This window comes from Triticum dicoccoides, chromosome 3B (assembly GCF_002162155.2).
Source record: "Triticum dicoccoides isolate Atlit2015 ecotype Zavitan chromosome 3B, WEW_v2.0, whole genome shotgun sequence".
NCBI lineage: Eukaryota > Viridiplantae > Streptophyta > Magnoliopsida > Poales > Poaceae > Triticum > Triticum dicoccoides.
This window is the reverse complement of record NC_041385.1, coordinates 119,421,569-119,441,633: the sequence shown is the minus strand read 5'-3', so window position 1 is coordinate 119,441,633 and position 20,065 is coordinate 119,421,569. Positions and strand designations below refer to the sequence as shown.

Sequence of the window (20,065 nt, the reverse complement as noted above, 5' to 3'; positions counted from 1 at the left end):
TACATCAACTGTGTTGTGAAACGCTTCCGCTTACGTCTACGAGGGTACGTAGACACACTCTCCCCTCTAGTTGCTATGCATCTCCTTGATAGATTTTGCATGGGCGTAGGAATTTTTTTTGTTTTCATGCAACGTTCCCCAACACTTGGTCCTTGCATGAAAGACACGATTAGCAACCAAGTATGTAGCACCAAGGTTGTCACACCAAAGACAAGGAGTTTGAGTGTGATGAAGACCAAGTTCCTTGAGAATGGATTTGACCCAAATAGTTCTACTGTTGCATTTGCCAAAGCCTTATACTCAGCCTCAATACTTGATAGTGACACTGTAGCTTATTTCTTTGCACACCATGAGATCAAACTAGGAGAAAAGAAAACTGCAAAACCTCATGTTGTCCATTGTTGCATTCATAGGATGGAGTCTCAAGCAGCTAGATATGCAGAATGCGTTTCTTTATGGTGTTTTGGAAGAGGAAGTGTATATGAAGCAACCTCTTGGTTTTCAAGATAAGAACAAGCCATCTCATGTGTGCTGGCTTGATAAGTCTCTCTATGGACTAAAAGAAGCCCCTAGAGCCTGGTACTTTCGTTTAAGTACAAAATTGCAACAACTTGGTTTTATTCCTTCAAAGTCTGGCACCTCACTATTCATCTACAATAAGTCCAAAACATCCATTTTTTGTGCTTATTTATGTTGTTGATATAATTGCCACAAGTTCCTCAAATGAAACAATTGAGAGCTCTTTTGTCAGATTTGAACTCAGAGTTTGCTCTGGATTTGCATGATTTGGACTTCTTTCTTGGTATTGAGGTTAACTAAAACAGAAGGTGGGCGCCAAACATGCAAGTGATTTCTTGAGAAGAGTTGGATTGCATGGCTATAAACCATCATCAACATCATTGTCCAGTCCGAAAAAGCTCTCTCTCACTGAAGGTGAACCTTTGAGCCAAGAGGATGGCACCAGATACACAAGCTTGGTAGGTGCAGCAGGTCCCTTTTTTTTGGTCGGACACATCGATCAGAAGAAGTTTGACCTGAACCAACACCATTCGAGCAGCAGCAGCACCACAGAAACAAACAACCGGCAAAGATCAAGTTCATGAAGTACCTGTGCAATTATACCAAGAACAAACTAGTACTAGTATTAGATTAGATCACCCGACGAATCGCATCTAGTTAGACGTAGAAAAAAGCATCAAAATACGGCCACTATGGCCCCCAAAATAGCAGTAGCATCACAGAAACGGCTCTAGTTACAGCAGCCGTGATTTCATCTTCATACGTGCGTACGTACGTAGCAGCAAAAAAGGCCTTGACAACGCCGGGCGAGTTCGAATCAGCAGTCAGCCGCAGCCGCCGGCCTCTTCCTGCTCCCGGCCGCCGTCAGCTGCGAAGAACACACAAGGTGATAGCGATTTGGTTCAGTTAATGCTGGTTCGGCCGGCGAATGCCAATGGATTCAGATTTTGTCCAGAGATACTCACCGATGAGGCCGGCAGGTCGGAGCTCTTGAGCCCTCGCAGCCTCTTCGCCGTGACGATGAACATGCTGCACGCGTGCAGAGGCAGTTCATCAGATTCAGCATATATAGTTGCAACTTGTCCAAGGTGTAACTGTTCTAACGATGACTTACTGCCATGGGACGTCCCCGACCAGCATCCTGTCGCCCTCGTCGTCCTCGTACACCAGCGTGTACTCCCCGCCGGCGATCGCGTCGGGTGCAGCAGCGGTGTCCCTTTGAGCTACATGCACAGGCAGGAAACACTCGCGTCAGTGAGACCACGAGAGTACAAGGCTGACTAACAGCGGAACGGAAGATCGATGATGCATGGTGTGTGTGTGTGGGTGTGTACCGGCGAGGAGGCTGCGGAAGAGCTTGTCGACGGTGGCGGAGAGGTCGGCGTAGCTGCCGTGCTCCTTGAGCTCCACCTTCCGGCCGATGGGGACGCCGTCCATGTTGACCTTCACGAACAGGCCCTTCCGGCCAGCAGGCTCGTCGGCGCCCTTGACGGCGAGGTCGTTGTCTTTGGTTGCCCTGCCGTCCTCCTTGGACGACGACGGCTTGGAGGCGGCCAGGTTCCGCCGGAACGAGCGCACCGGCGGCCACCCCACGACCGGAGCTGCTGCAGCTGCTGCCGGCCTGCACGTACGTCGACATGTACACAGACGAAGCATAAAAAATCTACATATTTTTCTAAAGAACAAAGACGGTCAGATCAACGCTGCAACGCTGAAGAAAAAGTTTTTGCTTACTTGGCCTTGTAGCCATTGCTTGCTCCTTGAGGTTGGCGAGCAAAATCACCGGCGCCGCTCGACTCATGCCCGTCCAAACCTGACACCACAAACACAAACAGGTGCATCAAAGCTCGGATGATCAACGAGTGGTACGTGCTCCTACAGAGCAGCAAGAAGGAGCAATTACCTGCTGTCGGTGCTGCCGGCTTGGTGAAGTAGGCGGGTAGGCCGAGGCTGAGCTCCAGGCCGCTCTCCCCCGCCGCCGCCTCCCTGAACCCGCTCCACGCCATGAGTGACTCGACCGTTCGTCCCTGGCAACCTCGCTCGCTCGCCGGCGCTGCTCGCTGCTCCCAGCTCAGGCGACAAATCAAGAAAGTGATGGAGACCTCACGACAAGTCACAAGCGTGTCTCTCCTGCGCGGTGACGGAATATATGGCGGAAGAGAGAGGCGAAACAGTGCAGGTGCTGGACGCTGGCTCGCCCACCTGAGACCGAGACGAGATGAAAGAGCCCGGCGCGGCGCCCGGGGAGTATAGTACTGTGCCTGCCTGCCTGTACGCTAGAGCTAGAGCGACCAAAAAGCGGCAGGGGTTTGCGGGAAAGGGACAAGGTTTGAGCGTTTTGAGGAGGGAGGGAGGGAGGTCGGGCGCGTATTCAAAGCGAGCAGGCAGCAGCAGAGCAGGCTACGCTACGTAGGCGCGAAGAAAGAAACGGCTCCCGATTGATTGCTAGCAGCCCTGGCACGAATCTAGGCCATGAGAGGGAGGGAAGGCACGGAGACGGAGGGATTCCGGCGTAGGAGCAGAGGCCGCGAAAGGAAACGAGAGCATCTAGATGCCCACCAGGGCCAAACCAGAGCCAAGCACGGAGCAGCTAGCTAGGCCAGCAAGCAACGGCTGCCTACTCTCCTCTCCTCTCGCTCTTTCTATCTCGTCTCCGTCTCTCTGCTGCGGGTTTGAAGAGCCAGAGAAGGAGGGAGCGAGTGTGTGTTGTGTTGGGTTGGGTTGGGTTGTGGTGCACTTGTTGAGCTTATAAACGGGAGGAAAAGCGGAAAGCGCAACGGAGGAGGGAGGGATCCATAAACAAAAGTGATCCCACTGTTTCTGTTATTCTTTTGTGATCTGATGGCTTCATCATGATTCCCTCTAGGGCGCAAACATATCTTGATATCCCAACCCCGGCCTGATCCGGCGGGCCAAATTCCATTCCGCCACACGCGCACCCTCCCTGTTTTGTCTTCCCGACTCCCGAGTGTATAAAATACTTGGAACAGTGTCCTATATGCTGGAGTAGTAAAAATTGTCAGTGCATAGTGTCCTAAAAAACCTGCAACACTTTCCAAGTGTATATTTTTGTTAATAAAACAGTTTCAAGGATTTACAACTGTTAGCGTTGCTGTGGATGACAACAGTAAAATAAAATGGATTCGTAGTCTCATATCGCCAGCAACACAGCAGCGAAAGTAATCCCATGGGTCATGTCTATGGCTTATCCCAAGAGCACTGGTGACACGCAGTGTCACAGTGACATCGTTTTCAATAATGCCAGCCATTCTAGTGGGCAGTGTAGCGTAGGCCCCCTGTTTGATTGGTGCAAGTAGATTCGTCCATGAAAGTGACAAAATTCCCAGTGTTGGGCCGAGAGGGTCGGATAAGATAAGCTCGGCACTTACTGATTGTTACTAGCACTGTGCATGTATCTCGCCCCTCCCTTTCATAATTAATCTCAAATTAATTAAGAGTTCGAAGTGATCTCGAATGATCTCATGCGTGCTAGATTGAGTATAAATATTACTAATAGGACGCTATGAGCCGGGGAATCTCAGTTGTGTTGGCTCCTTTTTAGCTAGTGCTCTTTGGTTGTTGATTAACCACGTAGGGCAAGCGAAATGCATGCATAAGGACCGAGGGGAAAGCGACCGATCGGCGCCTTTTTTTGTACAATTATCGCATGCTGCATCCGTAGGACGTAGACGTGTTAACTGCAAAGGGTAAAAGCAAATCTCCAAAGAAAGATATATATGCATGAGGTGAGATGCACGGAAAGTGAGTGAACGGCCACTGCTCAGTCATGTTAACCTCCGGAGATCACACTTGTGTTGCAAGATATGGGCATTGCATTTGCAAGGGACATCTTGTTACATAATTGTACCAGCAAAACCGCTGAGATCTGTATGATCGGAGTTTGGTCTTGTGGCTCGTGTAAATTGGAAAGGGGACGAGAATTTGTTGATATTGCATGTATCTAAATAACATTTCTTTTAAAATTAAGATACCAAGAGAACTTCTTTCTCATGACTTATTATTAAGTGGGGCGACTTCTCGAATCCAAGTGAGTGCGTTATTTTGCCACTTTGTGTGATCGACCAGAGTCACATCTCAGATATTTCTCCTTGTATACTTCAAAGAATGCATGGCTAAGAAATCGAAGAATATTGATGATATCAGGACATCGACAAATTGTAGAAGCGAAAAGGTACATGAATTGATGGAAATAAGCTTTTTTAGAGAGTCATTTTACAGTGCATCCGGACGATATGGACCGTCCGTCGGAGCGAATTCGACGGTCCAGATCCGATGCAATACGCTGATGTCACGTGTATTATATCAGACCCCGAAGGGCATTTTCGGGAGAAAAAATATTTCGAACTGATCTGATTTTTCCTCCCAAATATTTCGAGGGTATTCTCGGTACAAATTTCAGGGCTATTTTCGGTTTGATTTTTATCCTGTTCGGTAGGGTTTATTCCTCGCCGCCGCTAGGGTTTTAATCCTCGCCAGCAGGATCTAGCCGCTCGTCGCGGCCCCTCCCTCCCTCGCCGCCGGCAGGATCTAGCCGCGCGTCGCGACCCCTCCCTCCCTCGTCGCCGGCAGGATCTAGCCGCGCGTCGCAGCCCACCCCAATTCCCTCGCGATCTCGCACCACCTTTTCAACGAACACTAGAGAAGGCCCACTGCCCTCCCCGTGGCGGCCGCCGGCGAAGAGTCGGCGCCATCCCACCTCCCAGTCCTCCATGCGGGTGCCTATAGCCACAACGTTATAGGCAACCTCTTTCCCACACCCTAATTGGTTGTTTGCGTCCTCTACATATCATTTCTCAGCCATGGCTGCAGTTTTGATCTGGCCATGCATCTCGTCCGATGGCAAGGTGGTTGGGTATGGATCATGTTCTGGGGGACTAGATGAAGCCGGCCGCCGGCCTCGACGGCCAGCCCCGACTGCATGATCTACGAACGTTCAATCGTTGCATTCAACATGTATTCTTTCAATTTGGCTGATAGGTGAGATTTGAAGATCAATAGAGATATAAGCTATTAATTTTGGAATGTACTATAAACAATTCATAGCTTGTGTTGCTCAATATTTATGATGCTCGCTTCTTCTTGTGCAATTGCTGGACTGGGATCAATAGACTTGGCATGTGCTTTATATGAAAAATTAGATTCACATGGGATATCCACCTTTTCAAGATTGCTGTTAATTCTTATTATGATGTTTTAGCCTTGTTAAAGGGAGAGTAATGGTCCTCGCAAAAAGCGGAGAGAAAGGGATGAGCATTTGATTCTTCCATATGTTGCATTTCATTGTTCCGTGTTTAGTTATGTCCAACATTTGTTACATGCACACACTTGACAAGGTTAGTACAAGTAGTAATTTTTTCTTTGTTTTGCAGGGCTATGACAGAACATGCTATGTGATTCTGTGAGGCAGGATGGATGTACCATGGCCACACCACTCTGCTCCTGAAGGTGACCGCTTCAATTCAGCGTTGCAGCACCTACAGAGGCCCCCTATGGTACGTGCTTTACTCTTGTTATCCTATGCTCTATTTTTTTGGCTTTGCGGCCTGCCTACAAGACATAGCTGGGATTGCTTTTTCTCTCGTATGAAAATAGACATATCATAATTCACTATTCTTCTAGGGTTGCCCCAGGCACCATTACTGTCACATGGTACTAAAAAGCAAATATAGATTTCTACGAGATCCCGTAGAGACCAAATTTATTTCAAGCAAAATATAGTAACCAATATTATTGAAGTTTTACAACTTGACTGATGTGCAATGGACTAAGAACACGGCTAGGAAACCTTCTTCGGAACTAAACCCAACCACACCCTACTCTATCGCTTTATGGCCAAGTGAACACTCCACACTGCTGGACTAACTACTTGCATATTCGTCGTCTTCAACCACGGCTGCATCTGATAGCCTAGCATGGTACTGCTTGAACCTATTCCTGTACTTCATTTTGTTGTAGGGTGAATCGACAAGCACAACAGGTAGCTCTTTTCTGAATTTCTCGATGTACGCCTGCATGCAAGGATATGTTAGTATCGTTCCATTACCTTCACAAAATGACAAAATTTTAGGTGTTACTCTACGTACTTCATCATACTGCTTGCTCAGTTTTAGTCTCATAAATAATTCGATGTTCTTCAACATGTACAATGCACAACATGAACTGCAACATTTTATGTTGTTAGATCAGCATTTCCGATATTAGCAATCTAAAACAAAAACAATAGCTAATATTTTTGACTGACGTTTCATCAGATTTTGGCACTTTAATGTTCCGTACTGGCCATTGCGTCACGTTAATGTCTTCCCATGCATTGCTTTCTATACCATTGACTCGCCTCGCTGCTCTCAGATGTGCTTCCATCCCACGTACCTGCAAGCCCAATGGGATGAGAAGTTGCCTATGACTAATACTTACATACGATGTCAAATCCTTTGTTATAATTAAATATATTGAAATCTCACCATGTTATGTACTTCTTTGGGTATCATACAATGGAAAAGTGAATCAAGAACCTGAATCTCCTTCCTTCTGGGGTTTACGACCACAAGTAAACAGTGGACGCCTTGGATGTTCACAGGTAGGAAAACTTGGATTGCACAGATAATTAGATCAACGTGTATAGTAATAAAAAAATCTGTTCAAAGTCAAGTTAAAATACCATATCATGTTTCAGGTAGCTGGTGCCTTGTGTTGTTCCAGGAATGCCTGCCAAAGTGTCCTCGTAGCACTCCTCTATCCTACCATCTCTTTCGAGCTTAGCGACGCCGGCCGCCCTCTCAATGTAAGTTGGCCGTCCCTTGTGTCAATTCGGTCATCATCACGCATGAGCTGGATCGCAGCATCAACCACCTACAACAATAATCAAGTTAATTGTATTGTACAAAAATGAAACTTCATAAACTAATTTGTGAAATATCTTACTTCGTCACCCAACCATACGACTTCTTCAGGTCCATCTTTTTGGGTGAGGCATTGCAAATGCTTCGATAGCACGACAATGTCATCAACTAAGACCATTTGTTTTTCTTGATTTGTACTGTTGATCAGTGACGCCACAAAATCCTGTCGAACCACATCTAGCTGGTCCCTCAGGGTTTCATTAACTTCTGACCTCTTTTTTAAGTTGCTAGAGCCGATTTTCCTCTTTTTATTGTTCGTGTCCTCGGAACCATTTGTAGACTCTAATGGAGTCTTGTTTTCCCTTTTTTTTATTCTCAGTATCGTACGAAGCATACTCGCCATTCTTAAATAATTGCAACACCACATTTTTCTTTTCGCCCCCATGATTTGGTGGCGTTGATTCAACCACACTTACTTCTTGCTGCTTTCGTAAGGGTTCATCATGGATGTCATCATCTGCGAAGGCACGTGGCTCTTCGGGCTGTCGCGATCCCCTAGCCTTCACAGAGTGCTGCTTACTCCATATGTTGAACAGAATCTGTCATACGAAATAAACCGCATGTTAGCCTTTAGCAGATTCTTGCTCAATTATAGGTAAAATGTGCATCACCTGGAATTCTTCAAGGCTTGTGGTGGCTTTGGAATGCATTTGCTTATCCAAACTAGGAGCACCCTGGATATCATCCACCTCTTTCAAAAGCTTATGAATACCACTGAGATTCTGTTTGATTTTTCTTTCAGCTCTTTCTAATGATTCATCCTATACGTGCAAAATCACATGTTATTTCTAAAACGACAATGATTGTTTCATAATTAAGTTAACATGCATACGTCAAACTCTTCATCAAGGTTCTTCATTAGGGGATCCATGTCATCATTATTTATTCCATGCTTACAATGGTGCTTAGCAGCAACCTCCGTGACATCATTTTGTTTCCCCTGGCCAGAAGCCTGCTCAGCATTCTCAACAGAGGCCTCCATTGGGTGTGAAGGTGCCCCGAGGTCAGAAAGATGTATGTCCTCCAGTCCTGGAAATATTCCGTCGCGTTATGTATTTAAAAAATACATATTAGTCTGGGGTGTTTTCATAGTAAACTAATTTAGAAAAAACCTTGTACACGTAAATTTCCAATTATATATACTAATCTCATAATTCTAGACTTACATTCAATTCTTTGATGAGGTCCTCTGTGAGCTTGCCATTTGTATGGGTATGCCTAAGGCACTCATCCATTTTCTTTTCAAGGGTGCACATCCTATCAACTTGTTGTGCACCAGCCTCCCGCACGAGGGAGGCAACTTCTTGCAAATCAGTCAATACATGTCCGACGAGTACCTTCATCTAAGACTTTGAATAAGTTAGAATCATATAACTTCATACTAGTTGCAATGTTACAATATATATTGGGTGCCTGATGTAACTTGTTTACCTGAGCACCAATCTTCGGTTTGGCCAGCGTACCATCTTGTGCTGGAATGAAAGGCCTCATCAGGTCCTCAACATACTGTAGTTTAGTGTCGTTAGTATGATTTAGAAAATATACATGATACATAATCCAGGCAATGTGCTGACATTTTACCTCTCCAACTCCCAGATAATTATTCTGGATTATATTATCAACCTTTTTTGCCTTCTCCTCGCTCCAGTTCTGGATCAGCGGCCTTAACCTTGATTCATACGAGATGCTAGAGTCGAATTGGTGCACTCTGAACTTCTCGTAGTACCATGTCTGCATGACAACAAAAGCAGTTTACAAATATTATCATACATTATGTAATGTATGTTAGGTAAGTGATAATTGTACTACTACGAGTTACCTGCAGCAGTGCTAGATTCCCCTCCAGAATTGTCTCGCCATTTACAAAATTCTTCACGCTATCCATAAGATAGTCAAGCGTTAGCTGTCCAAGATTTGTGTCCTTTATTGTCTCAACGTTTCTAACAATCCCAATATATTTGTTGTCCACATACTCCTCTTTTGTTCGGCATACATATTTTCCTATGGTGTTCAAGACAAATGGCCTGACAAAATTTGGTGTGCTGTCGCCTTTCATCTTCGCTAGCAATCCTTTGAAAGTTATTTTGGTGTCATTACGGGCATGCCTGTTATATGCGCTACATCTTCTAGTGTGATCCTACATGGTCTCCCGTTGATGATAAAGGCATCATGCTCTGCATCATATGAATTAGCGATGGCCATGCACAGTACACGTCTTAATTTGATGCTAGGTGTCTTGAGAAGTCCACCCAGTCCTATCAACTGGATGTACATCCATTGTTGCGTGTTTAATCCCTTTATGAACTCCTCATATGGCGGCAAAGAAGCATCTTGGGTTCAATGATGTGCAAGTGTGATTAGATTAAGCATGGTATACAATTTAAACACTCATACAGACGAATACAGCTTATATATACCAACATAAAAATTGTGCTCTACGCTACTTCATGAGGTAATTTGTTTATAATCAAGCTGAGTTCCATGAATGTGCAAATACTAGCATTAGATTCAGCTTGGTTACGTTTGAACGGTCATATAAGGTAATCTCCATTGCAAGGCGCTGATCTGAAATAAAATCAAGATTCGAAAATAAAAAACTATCCAACTGTAGTATCCTCAACTCTAGGCGCTAATCATGGTCAGTAGTATGGAATTAAAACATGGGCCATCCATGCCTTCCATAACTCGTGCGGAAGGAAAAAAGAAGGCAAGCGCCCGCTGCCCTAATTGGCATCAACAAGACCAGAACCTAAGATTTAGCCTGGAATTAATCAATGAACTGCCAATCTGGTAGGAAACAAATCCTAGCGCCCTCCCATAACGCCCCCCGACTTAATTTGCTTAAAAACATGCTGAGTTACATGAATATGCAAACAACGAGTGGGGTTGCAGCAAGAGATCATGGGATTAAGATCGTCGCACGAAAAATAGCAGCGGCTGCAGCAGGAGATCGTGGGGAGTTACCTGAGGATTCATGTTTGGCTCCGTCGTTCGGTCTTGCTGGATTACTGGGTTGCTCCGTCCTTCGGTCTTGCTGCTTTGGGCGGCGCAGAAGGACGAACTATGATCTATGAGGTTTCAAAGGATCCCTATTTATAGGGATCGTAACAACCCGGGCATATATCCACGTATAGATTCTTCGGTTGGAGGAAATCAAGGGAGGGGACCCACCATGTAACAACACTTAGGTCTCCTGAGAATCACGATCGTCAAAAAGATATAGTTCTCGTTTCTTTGAAAAACAGCCAAAAGAACTGGACCGCTTTTATTTGTTTTTTTAGGGCAAGCATTTAGCTTTATTTTTTGGGTCTTTTACATCTGTGTCCCTAACTCGAACCCACTACTCATATTTGCCCTTAATTTCAAAGCATGCTCAAATTTACCCCTCTGCCGTTAGTTCACCTTATAAAAATGCCCTTCCGTTCCGTCACCGTCTAGTCAAAGGGCTTTGACCGTCTACGGGGCGTTTATTGGACATTTTGCCCCTGCCTCCATGTATCACTTACATGTGGGACCCGCTCAAGAAAAAATAAAAAGAAAAATCTCTTTCTCTCACCTCCTCTCTCTAACATACTTACATGTGGCCCCCTCATGGTGTCTTTCTCACCTCCCACCTCTCTTCCCCTACCTCACGACCTCTCTCTCACACTTCCGGCGAGCGCCGGCTGCCCAAGGACCGTGCGCCGCTGCCGCTAGCTCCCCACGCGCCGCACCCCTTCCTCCACACCTCCCCCTCTCCCTCCCTCTCCCTTTCTCCATGTGCAGAGCGTCACCGTCGCCGTTGCCTTCATCTCCGCGCGACCAACGGCAACCCCAAGCACCACCACCTCGCCAGGAAGCTTGTACGACATGCCCTCGCCCTCCCAGCTTACGAATTCGACCAGAGAAACTCATGACCGAGTGCCACAATGCATCTTCCCCGCCTCAGATCTCGAATAGCCGCCGCCGATTCGACACCATTGAAGCTCCCTGGCCGACCCCTTGTGTTCCCCGAGCATCCTGAGGTACCTCGAAAGATGTGAGGGTCCTCTACAGAAGGCCTCATGACCTCTGGTCGTCTTCCCCGCGAGCTCCGAGCACTGCCATGCCCATCGTTGTTGAAGTACACACTTCAGTCTTCCTCGAGTCCCAGCAGCGTAGCCATCGTGCCCCTAGTCATCTCCTTAGTCTCGCACATCCTGTTAGCCTCTCCCTCTTGCAAAGTAGCTCGCCCGCTTGCGCCGCCCAGAGTCGCCGCGGGAACGGTCTTCGCCATCAGCTCCGGCGACCATATGGTCTTAAGACACCATATGTGGACGCGGTCGAGCCAAGGTTGTCGTGTGGTTCCCTCAGCCGGCCTCCCCGAAGCCTCCCGGCGTGCCTCCGCCGCAAGATTTGGTCGCCGCCGGGAACCCTCGAAGGAATTAGCTTAGGTGCACATTAGTTTAATTTAATATAAATGAGAATATTCAGCATAGGCGTTGACGAGAAAATAATTGAACAATGACACGTGGGCCATATACAGAGTTTGACTGGTCCATATCTAGTTTTATTTTTATTTTTATTAGTTGGGACCCTCGTGTAAGTGAGAGATAGAGGGGTGAGAGAAAGCGTTTTTTCTTTTTCTTTTTCTTTGAGTGGTTCCCACATGTAAGTGACACACGGAGGCAAGGGCAAAATGTCCAGAAAACATCCGGTAGACGGTCAAAGGCCTTTGACCTAACGGAAACGGCACGGAAGGGCATTTCTATAAGGTCACCTAACGGCGGAGGAGCAAATTTGAGCAGGCTTTGAAACTAGGGGCAATCTGATTAGGTGGTTCGAGTTAGGGACAGAAATGCAAATGGCCCTTATTTTTTTTAGGGCAAGCATCCGCGGCATGATCAACGCGTCCAGCCCGCGCAGCCACCACCTCTCCTGTGTGATCCTGCGCAACCACGCCCCATCCCCCTTGCATGCCATCTTCAATTAATGCCCCGTCCACATTGAATTTAATCATATCCTCTAGAGGAGGGGACCAGCGAGGCGCGCTTGCTGGCGGGGAGGTTGTTTTGCAGAAACACCCCTGGTACTCTCCGACCGTGCATGCAACCCTAGCAGCGAATTGCGTGTGATCCATCGGCTCGGCTTGTCTCCCTCTCGGGCTTTGTTGCGCTGAGACTACCTTTGCCACCACATGATGATAACCAACATCCGGTCCTAAAGTCAACTAGGATTAACTGTTCACACGTGAAGTATTTTCTTTTTTCTTGTGAAGCTATTTTATTGCCCATCCGTGCTCATACCTTTTCTCCTCATATATGTGAGACCAAATTTTGTTGATAATACTGAATCATGTCTGGTGATGCTCAAGATGGCACGACACCATGGTTTTCGCTTCGGTGAGATTCAGCACCCACTGCAATATTTGCCTTTCGGCCAAAATATTTCAGCACTCGCTGAAATTTTTCTGGAACTTCTAACTAGCGATGTTAAAAAATTATGAAACTTCTAACTAGCGACGTAATTATTCTGAATCTTGTCCAGACTCCGACGAAACTTAAATATAAATTTGAGAATTCAGTTAACCTTCCTAAGCTTCAAATTCTTGTCAAAAGGAAATATATGTTTCAGCGTCTCCCATGCAGACCAAATTTATTTCAAGAATAGTATTTGGAACAATACTGTGAAGTATTACAACTTGATTAATCCGCACTAGACTAAGAACATGGCTAGGAAACCTTCTTCGGGACTAAAACCAAACCACACCCTACTCTGCCGCTTCATAACCAAATGTACACTCCATATCTAAGAATGGACCATTGCTGGACTAAATGCTTGCATCTTCATGATCTTCAATCGCAGCTGCATCCGATAGGCTAGCATTGTACATCTTCAGCCTTTTCATGGACTTCAATTTGTTGTAGGGCGAATTAAGAAGGACAACAGGCAACTCTCTTCTATAATTGTCGATGTATGCCTGCATGGGAGGATATGTTAGTATCGTTCCATATGTTTACAAAATTGAGAGAATTTTAGGTGTTACTCTGCGTACTTGGTCATAATGCAGTCTAAGATCTTCTCCCGTAAAGAATTCGATGTTCTTCAGCATGTAGAGTGCACAAGAAGAACTACAACAATTAATTCTGTTAGCAGCATTTCACGTATTAACAATGAAAAACATAATTAGAAGCTAATACTGTTGACTGACTTGTCATCTTGTCTTGGCACGGGCACATGCTTTACTGTCCATTGGGTCACGTTAATGTATTGCCATGCATGGCTTTGTGGTCCATTGATTCGCAGCGATGCTCTCAGATGTGCTTCCACCCCACGTATCGGCCAAAGTCCATGGTATGAGAAGTTGCTTACGTTTCATGGCTAGGTATGATGCTAAATCCTGTGTTATATTGAAAGACGTTTAAAATCTCACCACGTGAACTACTTGTGTGCGTTCTAGGTAGCCTAAAAGTGAATCAAGAATCTGAATCTCCCTCCTTCTGGGGTTTACGACCACAAGGAACCAGTGGGTGTTCGCCATGTTCGTAGGCAGAAAAACCTGGACAGCAAAGATGATTACATCAACATGCATAATAATTAGAAAAAAATGTGTTTATGTCATGGTGAGATGGTACCAGATCATGTCTGAGGTAGTTGTCTCCTTTTGTTGTTCCATGACTACCCGCCAAAGCGGCCTCGTGGCAGTTCTCTACCTTACCATCTCTTTTGAGCATAGCGACACCGGCCACCCTCTCAATGTAAACCAGCTGCCCATCCCTTATGTCATTAAGATGATCATGACGCATGATCTGAATTACATCATCAACCAACTAAAACAAAATTCAAGTTAATTATGGCATTCAAAAAAATTCAAGTTAATTGTACTGTGCAAAAGAAAATTGATAAACTAATTTGGGCAAATATCTTTCTTCGTCACCCAACCATTTGTCATCTTCGCCTACATCTGTCATGGTGAGGCATTGCAAATGCTTCTGTTGCAGAACAATGTCATCAATTACCACCAATTGTTTATCAAGATCTGAGGTGTTGATAATTTCGGCCACATAACTCTGTCAAAACTTGTCAAGGTTGGTCTCCAGCGTCGAAGCACCTATGTCTGTATCTTTTAAATTGCTTGCATGGTTTTTCCTCTTTGTATTGTTTGTGTCCTTGGAATCGTTGGTAGACTTCGATGGAGTCCTGTTTTTCTTTCTCTTCTTATCACTATCATACAGAACAAAATCTTCATTGCACAATAATGAAGATGCCACTCTTTTCTGGCTGCTCGCATGAGTTGGTAGCATGGAATCAACCCCACTATCTTGTTGCTGCTTTGCTAAAGAATCATCATAGTTGTCCTCGTCAGCTGGGAAGACATGGGGCTCTTCCGGCTCCCTTATTCCCTTAGCCTTGGCAGACCGGTGGTTGCTTTTGGTACCTGCCTCTGCAGCCACCTCAATACTGACATCTTCATCATCTTGATTTCTTCTTTCTTCAGTCTTTCACACATTCTCATTGTGCCTCAAATTCAGAGGATCCTGTGATTCAAAATGAAGCACTTGTTAGCTTGCATTCTGCGTGAAATAAAAAAAAACAAAACCAGTTAACTGTAAAATGTGCATCACCAGGAAAGCTTCAAGGCTTGTGGTGGCTTTGGAATGCTTTTGCGAATTCAAACTCGGAGCACCCTGCGATCCATCCACCTCTTTATAAAGCTGTGAAACATTCTTGAGACTCTCCTTGCAAGCTGCAGCAACAGCTCTGTCTTCTTCATCCTGAATGTGTAAGATCATATGTTAGCTACGAATCTGCGTTAACTTAAAACATAATCAGTTAGATGTAAAATGTGTATCACCATGAAAGCTTCAAGGCTAATCTTGGCTTTTGAATGCTTTCGTGATTGCAAACTAGGAGAAGGCTATAAATCTTCAGATACGTTCTTCTTGGGGGCATCCATGTAATCTTTTTGTATTCCCTTAGCAGAAATGCCTTTGGCAATGACCTCCGTGTCATCTTCTTGTTTTTGCTGGCGAGTAGTATTCTCTCCTGGGACCTCCATTGGGTCTGTAGGTACTCCCAGGTCAGATAGCTGTATATCCTCGACTCCTGGGCGATCAGCATCAAATATTCCATAGCGGTGGTTCTTTAAAAAAATGTGTTAGTGTGGAGAGTATTGACAGTAAAATTATTTATAGAAACTCACAATGGTATACTTACATTGAATTATGTGATGAGGTCGTCCGTGCATCTGCCCTTCGCAAGGGTACGCCTATGGCACTCATCCATTTTTTTTCAAGGGTGCACATCCTATCAAATTGTTGTGCACTGGCCTCCCGCACAATGGAGACAACTTCTTTCAAATCAGCCAATACACGGCCCATGAGTGCCTTATCCTCCATATTACAAGCAGTTAGGAGCATATGACTTCGATTGTACTTGCAAAGTTATAATATATATTTGTGCGTGATGTTCATCATTTACCTGGCCGTCATTCTTTGGTTTGACCGGCGTCCCAACTGGTGGCGGATTGAAAGGCCACAGCAGGTCATCGACATACTGCATGTTAGTGTCGTTAGTATCATTCAAAACATATGGTACATAATCCAGGCACACAGTACTAACACTTTACCTCTCCAACCCCTATATAATTTTGTTGATTATGTTGTCAACCTTCTGTGCCTTCTCATCACTCCAGTTTTGGATCAGCGGCCTTAACCTTGATGCATACGAGATGGTAGAATCCAATTGGTGCACCCTCCACTTCTCGTAGTACCACGTCTGCATTACAACAAAAACAACTTAGACAATTTTCCATAAAATTAAATGTATGGTATGTTAATAATGATTGTATTACCTGCAGCAGTGGTAGGTTGCCCTCCAGATTTGCTCCACCATTTACAAATTTCCTGACGATGGTCAAGCGTAAGCTGTCCAAAATTGGTGCTCTTTGTTGTCTCAACGTTTCTAACAATCTCGAGGTATCTGTTGTCCACATACTTCTGTGTTGTCGAGCATACATATTTGCCTATGGTGTACAAGACAAATGGCCTGACAAAATTAGGTGTGCTGTCACCTTTCATCTTGGCTAGCAATCCTTTCAAAGTTACTTTTGTGTCACTGGGGTCTTTCAGTTCCTTCCACAACTCCAAATTATCGTTGTGATTTGAAGAGACGTGATTCTTCCCCATGCAGGGCAGGCCTGTTATATGCTCCACATCTTTTAGTGTGATCCTACATGGTCTCCCATTAATTATAAAGGCATCCTGCTCTGTATCATATGAATAAGCGATGGCCTGGCACAGTAGACATCTCATTCTCATGCCAGGAGTCATGAGAAGTTCACCCAGTCCAATCAACTTGATGTACGTTAGTTGCTGTGTGTTTAAATCTTTTATAAACTTCTCGTATTGCAGCAAAGAAGCAACCTGAGTTCCCTGAATGTACAAATAGTGTGATTAGATTATGTATGGTATTTATTTAAACACGCATAGAACCGACTAATCTATGCCAATATCAAAATTGTGATCTACAGTACTGCATGAAATCATAGAGCTTCTGGGCCATATAATGAACACCAGACATAGAAAAACAAGCTATCTCTGTCGGCAAATTGACTGATAATAGTATTGATTTTTAGTAGATAGAGCAGACTTTGGTCTATGTACACTACTAAAGTTTCAGGCTTCACGCTTACGAAAATAATTGCATACATGATCAGAAGATCAATAGTTTATAGATAATCTCAAAAAAGGAATGTAGCAGTTCCATTGCAAGCATTCAAGATCACATACTCCTTAGTTCCGATCAGATTAAAAAAGATCAATTAGTAAAGACCGTGCAAAATGAAGGGGAATCACCAACAGTTTCAATCAGTGGAGATTAAGAACTCATTTAGAAAGCCTATGCCAAAAAATTAGCAATTTCCAAATTTTAAGGCATATAAACAGGGACGATAACCCTGATTTTATTGCACATCTAAGTCCTATGTGATTTTATGCTAAGATTCGTGCAAGCCTTTTTTTGTCATTTTTTCTTTTCTTTCTAGACACACCCATCTCCCTTCGGTAAAATAGGGAAAATTATGGGATTGCATGCAGACTTGGGAAGGAGGGAGTATGCAGAATACAAGGATCTCGATCGTTACCGGAGAATTCTCTCGATGGCGACCGGATCCATTGCCGTTCACTTTAATCTTTTGCTTCGCCAGCTTCTCCGACGTGCCCTTCTCTTTCGTCGGCTTCTCTGACATGCCCTTCTCATTCATCTCAGGATTCGCCAACGCAGGCTTCGAAGATGACGGCTCCGTCAGTTTCACCGACCTGGGAGCTACTTTGGGCGGCGTGGGGTGGTAATTCGGTGTAGTCATGGAAGGCTATGTATGGGAGGCGTGCAGTGGGAGGCGTGCGGTGGGAGGCGTGGGGTGGAGTATTTATAGGGGATTTGGGATCTCATGAAGAGGTAGTTTTAGATCATGTAATGTTTTTTTGGGGCTTTCCGACTAGACAGGCTTTATTAGGTAACCATGTCCAAACATGAATTCCTTTTAATTAGGAAGGAGAGAGATAAGTGAAGAGATTTTACAGAGAATATCTTACCTGCCCACGTTGAAATCAGGGGGGGGCATAGAGATTAGAGGGGAGATCTCTTTAGGCCCACCTGAAAATCAAGGAGCAGAAAGATTAGAATCGTGGGGGGAGAGAGAGATTGGGATCAAGCGTTGCCAGGCTCGCTCGTCAAAGAGCATTTTCGGTTGTTGTTTTTCAGCAAGTTTTTTTTGAGAATTTTTTTTATATCTCAACCGTGAAGCGTTTGGGCTTCTTGTGCTTTCTTATACGGGCCTATTACAATGGGATGAGCCCATTTTAAATGAGAACATAAGAAAGAAAGCAAGGACTCCAACAGGCAGGAGGACTCCAACAGGTGGGAGGACTCCAACAGGCGGGACGAGCCCCGTCCCAATTATATAGGACGAGCATGCGCGAGGGCGCTTCATCCTCACTGTAACGACTCTCCAAAAATGCTTCCTCTGCCTCGGCGTCCTCTCGATTCCCTCTTCCTTTGCGTCGCGCACTCTCCCAACAATCTGGCTTCTGGAACGGTGAGTTCTCCTTCCTGTCAATTTTGTTAGTAGTTCTCCAGTAGCAGCACATACGATGGCCTTCTTCTTGTCAATTTCTTGTTCTCCTGCTTCTTTATTTTGTGCGCACAGATTCAACTGCCTTCAACATGTAGTCCGTTGCCTTATGAGAATTTTGCACACAGATTCATCTGCATGCAACATCTAGTCCGTTGTCTTGTCAATTTATTGTTTTTCTCCTGCTTCTTTAGTTTGTACACACAGATTCATCTGCATGGGCGATGAACAATTCATTGATACATATTTATTCTTGATTGTTGATGCAGTTGTTTAGATAAATATTTCAAGAGCGTAAATTTTGATTGTTAATTCGCATATACTCCCTCTGCAAGGAAATATAACAACTTTTGGCTCACTACTTTAGTGATTTCTTTATAGAGGGAGTGCATGTTTAGTTTAAATTGTTCATGCACTTATTTACATAAACTTTCAATAGTGCCAGAATTACTATACTATCTTTCATCTCCGCTTATTGTTATCATGTTATTGTCATGATTCATGTCTTATACTGGTTTCATCAATTACAGTCCTTCAGCATGGCGTTCATCAAAGATTATGCTGTCAGGGCAGATGGAAATACCGTAATTTTTGTGAAGTACATGAACAAGGCTAGCAGTGTTGAGTACTGCATTTGCAGATTCAAATACTGGCTGCAGAACGACGACTAGAAGATGGTTGCACTGGATATGGAGTTCACCTGGCCTCGTGGTCCAACACAGACGGCTGTCGTGGTCTAGTTATGCGTTGGCATCTATGTCCTCGTGTACCACATAAGCGTTGCCGATGAGCACTGCGGCCTGCTTGCCACCTTCCTGCTCGATGAGGAGTACACCTTTGTTGGGGTGGACATCAACAATGACGAGAAAAAACTCAAGCGTGATGGTCTGGTGGTACGAAACTTTGTGGGTATCCAGAATTTGTGGAGAGTGCCTGATCTAGTGACGATTAAGCCGAAGTATGGCTTGTTTGACTACGCTGGTTGCATCATCCACCATAGCTACAACAAAATGAAGGATGCTATCATAGAAGATGACCACCATATATGGGCAGAAGCGCCCTTGCCCTTGAAGAACATCTATTATGCTTCCAGGGACGCGTTTGCCACCTACGATGTATACAGGCGACTGGTGAACTTCCAAAAGGGGTTCGAGAGTCTGCGCCAGCATCTCGCCAAACCATCTAGGCGGTCGAGGAAGTCCGAAAGGAAGAATGAATCAAACTAAAATGTTTCTTCTATTTATCTAGCTGATAGTCTGTAAACTTTATTATACTGCTAGTAAGTCGTAAGTTCAAATTTCCTGCAAGTTGAATCATCCTTTATTCTAGTTGTCTTGCCTAATTTGATGCGCATTCAAGAGATATTATACTTAAGATGTTTATTTTGTTTCAGTTTCGCTAGCTATGATACAGAATGCGATAGCCATTTTTACCAAAAAATTATTTTAGATTTATAATGAATATTGTTCTCAACTGGGTTTGAATAGAGAAAATTTATTTTTTAATTGCATAGAGAAAGTTCATATTTTTTAAT

General features: G+C 44.6%; 1 protein-coding gene across 2 annotated transcripts; it reads right to left on the bottom strand.

Annotated features, from left to right (window-relative positions):
- Positions 1–507: 507 nt before the first annotated feature.
- LOC119275084 (auxin-responsive protein IAA2-like) lies at positions 508–3,252 on the bottom strand. Of its 2 annotated transcripts, XM_037555869.1 has the most exons (7): positions 2,423–3,252; positions 2,254–2,332; positions 1,854–2,140; positions 1,634–1,742; positions 1,485–1,548; positions 1,295–1,387; positions 508–1,108 (listed from the first exon to the last, which is right to left on the bottom strand). In XM_037555869.1, exons 1-6 carry the CDS (start codon positions 2,523–2,525, stop codon positions 1,337–1,339), a joined length of 693 nt encoding a protein of 230 aa, XP_037411766.1. In that variant the 5' UTR covers positions 2,526–3,252; the 3' UTR covers positions 508–1,108; positions 1,295–1,336. The 2 variants fall into 2 exon arrangements, with proteins under 2 accessions (XP_037411766.1, XP_037411765.1); XM_037555868.1 differs by having other exon boundaries at positions 589–1,387.
- Between the last annotated feature and the right edge of the window lie 16,813 nt (positions 3,253–20,065).